Consider the following 5,574-nt stretch of genomic DNA (forward strand, 5'->3'; position numbering starts at 1 on the left):
ACCTTGAAATTTTGTTTGAAATAATTTTAAAGATTTAAAAGTATTATTTATTAATATTTTATTATTTTTAATATTATTATTATTTTATTGTGTTAATATTTTAAATATATTAGTGTTATATATATATATAAATCATTAAAAAAAGAGAAAGATTTCAAAATCGTGTTTCTAAACCCCCTTGCCTTTAGTTTCTCATTTTGTTTTTCCCTATCCCCTTTCATTTTCATGCTCAAATAGATTTCTATCATCATTGGCTACTTCTTTAGCTCTAGCGCACTCTAGTGAGGTAGGAACACTGGCAAGGTGAAGCGTGAGGAAGAGATAGAACCCGTGAACTAAACTTTCTTAGGCCATTTCCAATGATTTTGATGTCCAAATGGCTAAAATTTCATTGTAGACTTATCCTACCTATTACGGTTTATAAATTTTGGGTCTTTTACATTTTTGTGTATGGTGGCACTATTCAAGTCAAAATATTGACTTTTCTATATTTAGTAGGTTTATTAGTTCTAATTGCACCCATATACCACATTTTGGGTGCCAATTTTGTTGGCATTGATTGCCAATTCGATTCCTAAGTCTCCTAAGAGAAATTACAATTTTTTAGTTTTGGTCCCCTGTCTTCTACTATTCCATTGATCTAGTTACTGTGAGAATTTGGCTAAGTGTCCTTCATCAAAGTTGTTTCTTATTGTCTTAGCTTTAATTCCCTTTTTGAATCACTCCATTTGGAGTTTTGTAGCCCAAGTTATGGCTATTTTTCTAAGACTGGCCGGATTTGGTGTTACCCAGAATTCTGGGCATTTTCTGGATACTGGCAGTTTTTATGGGTTGATTGCAAGTGACTTTTTGAATCGGTTATGGTCAGAATTTGGGTTTGTTTTCTTCAAGAAAGTTGTAGAACTATGTCTCAGCTTTCCATCGGTATAAGATTCAGGTCATTTGGGCCTTCTTAGACCAAGTTATAGTCATTTAAGTAATTACTATTCATTTAGTCATTTTTGTATAGGGCAGTGTGCCCTAATCTGGATTTGGCCTAATTGTTCACTAAGTTATGGTCATTTTCTGAGCCTAATTCCTCAATTAAAAATGGTCCATTTTGTGTCTAGTTTCATTCCCAATTGACCTCACACTAATTGGGTTGGTAAATTTCCAGTTTTGGTCCTTGAAAGGGACCTAGGTCAAGCTACCAGAATCTGATCACTAACCAATCCGAATTATAACTTGGTTCTAACAATTCACACACACCACAAATGGTCACAATTGACCATTTTTCAACTCAAGTAAGGTCAATGGCATCAATTGACCAATTCTCAACTTTTTCTCTAATTTTTCACATGTTTTAAACCCTAATTACATAAAGTTCAAATCTAATCCATTCAAAGTGCACATTCAATGTTTACATACTTCATTCAACCTCAACAACCAATTAAACACATCAAAATCATTCATTTCAAACCCTAACTAAGGCTGGCCGAAATTCTCTTTCGGTCCCCCAACAAGTTTTCTTTTGATTTTAAGTTAAGATCTAAGCTACTTACACCAAGAACACAAGTAATAAACTAGAATTTTCATTTTAACTCACTAACCTTAAACTTTGAAGTTAAATCTTCAATTCCACTCCTCTTTTCTTCTTTCTTTCTTGCTCAATCCTCTTCTCAAGTGAGGTTATGAAGTTCTAATGGATTAATTTGGGGTCAAGGTAAGGTTTAGTGGGAGTTTTGAAGCTTGAACTCAAGCTTCAATGGAGTTTCTTCAATGGTGGTGAGAGAGAGAGGTGGGACGGTAACTAGGGAAGAAGAAGAAAGGAAATATTTTTTTTTTCAATTTTGTGTTGGTTTTATGTGTTTTAGTCTTATTTGACTTGGTCAATTATGGTAGGAAAATTAAAATGAGTTTTGACATCATGATGATGTCATAAAAGTGATGTAAGGTGATGTAATAAACTTTTTTCTTTTTCTTTTTCTTTTGCATTTATTTTTCCATTAGTTCTTTAATTTAATTCCCGATTTTAAAATTTTTCTTTTCTTTGATTTTATTGGACAGTTAGGTCAGGAGTCAGCTCTAGGGGTGAATTAACCAAATTGTCCCTCACTGGTTCAATCCGATTTGCAAGTTATTCAATATTTCTTCCAGATCCCTAACCTAATTATTTGACCTGCTTAACAACTCTTTTTCATGATTTTCTCTTTTTCACTGTGTTCGCAATAGTCCTAAGGACCGTGGCGTCACATTTTTCGATTTGAAATTTGAGTTAAAACTGATCTCACAGTCATTTCCTGGGAAGGTCACCCATTGCTGTGACTCCCAGCTCATTTAACTTTTTATGTTTTGTTTTTCTTCTTTATACTTAACTATTTGGCAATTACTAATTATTTGCATTCAGGGCTTATCTAGTTGTCTTAGATGTGATTCTAATACCCTTAATTGTCTGGACCGATACTAGTCACCGGAACAGTAAAATATACCAGGCTATGCAAATAGGGATGTTACACATAGTCCTCCCCATGTCTAAAAGAGTTCTATTTTTTTCTCTCAACAACACCATTTTGTTGGGGAGTCCTAGGAGAAGAAAAATTGTGAGTGATCCCTAGTGAGTTACAAAACTTATCAAATTTCTCATTTTCAAATTCTCGACCATGATCACTCCTAATAGAAGATATTCGAAAACCCTTTTCATTTCGAACCCTTTTTAAAAATCTCTCGAAAATATCAAAACATTCATCCTTATGAGCAAGGAATGCAACCCAAGTATACCTAGAGTAGTCATCAACAATCACCAAGGCATAATATGCACCACCTAAGCTAGCTACTCTAGTAGGATGAAACAAATCCATATGCAACAATTGAAGGGGTCTAGAAGTAGATAACTTATGAATAGATTTAAAAGAGCTCTTGACTTGCTTACCCATTTGGCATGCATTACACACCTTATCCTTTTGAAACTTGATCTTAGGTAGCCCATCAACTAGCTCATCCTTGTTCAAGTTTGCAAGAAGGTCCATGCTAGCATGTGCAAGCCTTCCACGCCAAGTCCAAGAGTCATTACTAATAGAAACAAAACACTTGACATCTTTGTTAGACAAAGCATGCAAATTGATAACATAAATATTTTCAATTCTTTCACCAATAAACAACATTTTGTTGTCACTCATCCTATACACAAAGCAAGATTTAGACTCAAAAATAACTCTACAACCCTTGTCACATAATTGACTAACACTAAGCAAATTATGTTTTAAACCATTAATCAAAGCACGTTGTCAAGAATAGGGGAGTTTTCCTTACCAACCTTACATATTCCCATAATTTTACCTTTACCATTATCACCAAAAGTCACCTGCCCACCTCCATCTTTCTTTTCAAGTGAAAGGAAGAGATTGGCATTTTCAATCACGTGTCTTGAACGTCCACTATCCAAGTACCACTTGCTTTCAAGCTTTGAGGATTTCAAGCACACCTACACATGATAATTCAATTTACTTTAGGCACCCAAATGTACTTGGGTCCTTGGGGGTTAGTAGTTCCATCATTAAAATCAAATATTCTATCATATCCAAGATAGATTTTCCTAATGGCACACCTATAGTTGGTGTGACCAATCTTACCACAATAGTGAGAATGTCCATTGAACTTTCTATGTGTATGAGGGTGAGCAAACGGCCTCATATGACCAATCTTTTTATGTTCATTATGTGAATGTGAGCATGAGGCATGGTGAGTGTGATAATAGTTATGAGGCCTAGTAGCATGTCCCCTATAAAGGTTTGGCCTAGATGTAACTCTCCTAGATGTATATGTCCTATTTACATTTTGTCTAAGAGCATGTTGATGAAATGAGGTCTTTCTAGTTTCATTACCACAAGATTTCTTTGGCTCTTGTCCTTTAAGATTGGACACCTTTGGACTAGGCACTTGGGGACTAGGCATATTAGAACTGGATGCTTTAACAAAGATGGTCTTGGAAGGAGGTGCTTGGGTAAATTTACTATAGCCAAGTCCATACTTGATGCTAGGAGACCTTTGAGAGTCCAAAATTGCATCAAGTTTGTCCTTTCCTTTAGCAAATTTGGAAAGAGAAGTTTTTAGCTCAATAATTTCATTTTTCAACTTCTCATTTTCTAATGAAAGCTCATCTAAGGATTTTTGCACATTACTATCCAAAGGTCTATCAACCTCAGATGAGGTCTCATTCTCCTTCCTTAAACTAGCAAGCTCACTTTTAAAAAGTTTATTTCTCTTATGACTTAATTCTAGTTCATCATTCATAACTTTAAGAGCATTAAATAGTTCATCATAAGAAAATTCAACAACATCATCACTTAAAGTTACCTCATTGGAGCTTTCCTCCATTGCCATGAAGCATATTTGGGCAACTTGATCACCAATCTCCTCATCTTCGGAGTCACTTGATTCATCCCATGTTGCTTTAAGTGCCTTCCTCTTGAACTTTTTGAAAGGCTTCTTCAATTTGGGACAATCCGTTCTAATGTGACCCGGCTTGTTGCATTCAAAGCATATGGGAGGATCCCTCTTTCTACTTTCTCCCTTGTCCTTCTTAAAGTTCCTCTTTGGGATGAACTTCTTATTTTGGAAGAGCATCTTCCTTATTCTCCTTGTCATTAGAGCCAATTCTTCCTCATCAAATTCATCATCTTCATCACTTAAGTTTTCAGAAGATACTTTGAAAGTAATGGTCTTTTTGGCTTTGTTAGGTTCCTCCACTTGCTCTCTTTTGAGGGTAATCTCATAGTCAATGAGATTTCCTAAGAGCTCATCAAGTTGTACCTTGCTCAAGTCCTTAGAATCCTTAAGTGAAGTTACTTTGGGTGGCCACTCCTTAGGAAGACTTCTTAAAATCTTCTTTACTAGCTCCTCATTTGTGAATGTCTTCCCAAGAGATTTAATTCCTCCTAGAACCTCTACAAATCTATTATACATTTCACTTATGGTTTCATTCGACTTCATCTTGAACAATTCATATTAGTAGATAAGGGAATCCATCTTATTCTCCTTTACTTGACTAGTACCCTCATGAGTAACCACTAAAGCATCCCAAATTTCTTTTGCAGTAGACTTTATACACACTTTATTATATTCACTTCTACTTAATGCAGAAAATAGAACATAAATAGCCTTATCATTTAAAACACTCTTCTTTTCTTTTGCTCACTCCATTCACCCTTAGGCTTAGCTATATGTACACCACCTACAATCTTAGTTGGGGTGAATGGCCCATTTTCTACAACATCCCATAAGTCAACCCCTTCTTATTTAAGGAAATAATACATCCTATTTTTCCAATACAAGAAGTCATTACCATCAAAGAAATGAGGTTTTACCACCAATTGACCTTCTTGTGCACTGAGGGTTGCCATTGATCTTTACTCCAAGATGATTAAATCTTTGAATGGAGACCAGCTTTAATACCACTTGTTGTCCCTTGTAGCAACTTAAGAGGAGGGGGGGGGTGAATTGGGTTCTAATTGCAAAATTAAAGATTAAAAGAAATTTAAACACAAATAAGAGAAAAGGAAGAATGATAACATAAGAGATTTATAGAGGTTCAGCTAT

General features: G+C 35.1%; 1 protein-coding gene across 1 annotated transcript; it reads right to left on the reverse strand.

The window, feature by feature from the left end:
* Nucleotides 1–3,250: 3,250 nt before the first annotated feature.
* On the reverse strand, nt 3,251–4,968 carry LOC131181351 (uncharacterized). The gene is made up of 3 exons (XM_058149397.1): nt 4,158–4,968; nt 3,811–4,058; nt 3,251–3,460 (listed from the first exon to the last, which is right to left on the reverse strand). The coding sequence occupies exons 1-3, from the start codon at nt 4,966–4,968 to the stop codon at nt 3,251–3,253; spliced, it is 1,269 nt and encodes a 422-aa protein (XP_058005380.1).
* Between the last annotated feature and the right edge of the window lie 606 nt (nt 4,969–5,574).

Source organism: Hevea brasiliensis, chromosome 7 (assembly GCF_030052815.1).
Source record: "Hevea brasiliensis isolate MT/VB/25A 57/8 chromosome 7, ASM3005281v1, whole genome shotgun sequence".
Classification (NCBI taxonomy): Eukaryota; Viridiplantae; Streptophyta; class Magnoliopsida; order Malpighiales; family Euphorbiaceae; genus Hevea; species Hevea brasiliensis.

What these genes read in the sequence shown, in the direction of transcription:
- LOC131181351 (XM_058149397.1), bottom strand. Translation starts at nt 4,968, where the DNA reads ATGAAGTCGAATGAAACCATAAGTGAAATGTATAATAGATTTGTAGAG. An exon ending in GGTTGATAGACCTTTGGATA is followed by an intron (nt 4,059 to 4,157) that starts GTAATGTGCAAA and finishes AATTTGCTAAAG; the next exon opens with GAAAGGACAAACTTGATGCA. An exon ending in AACATGCTCTTAGACAAAAT is followed by an intron (nt 3,461 to 3,810) that starts GTAAATAGGACA and finishes TATCATGTGTAG; the next exon opens with GTGTGCTTGAAATCCTCAAA.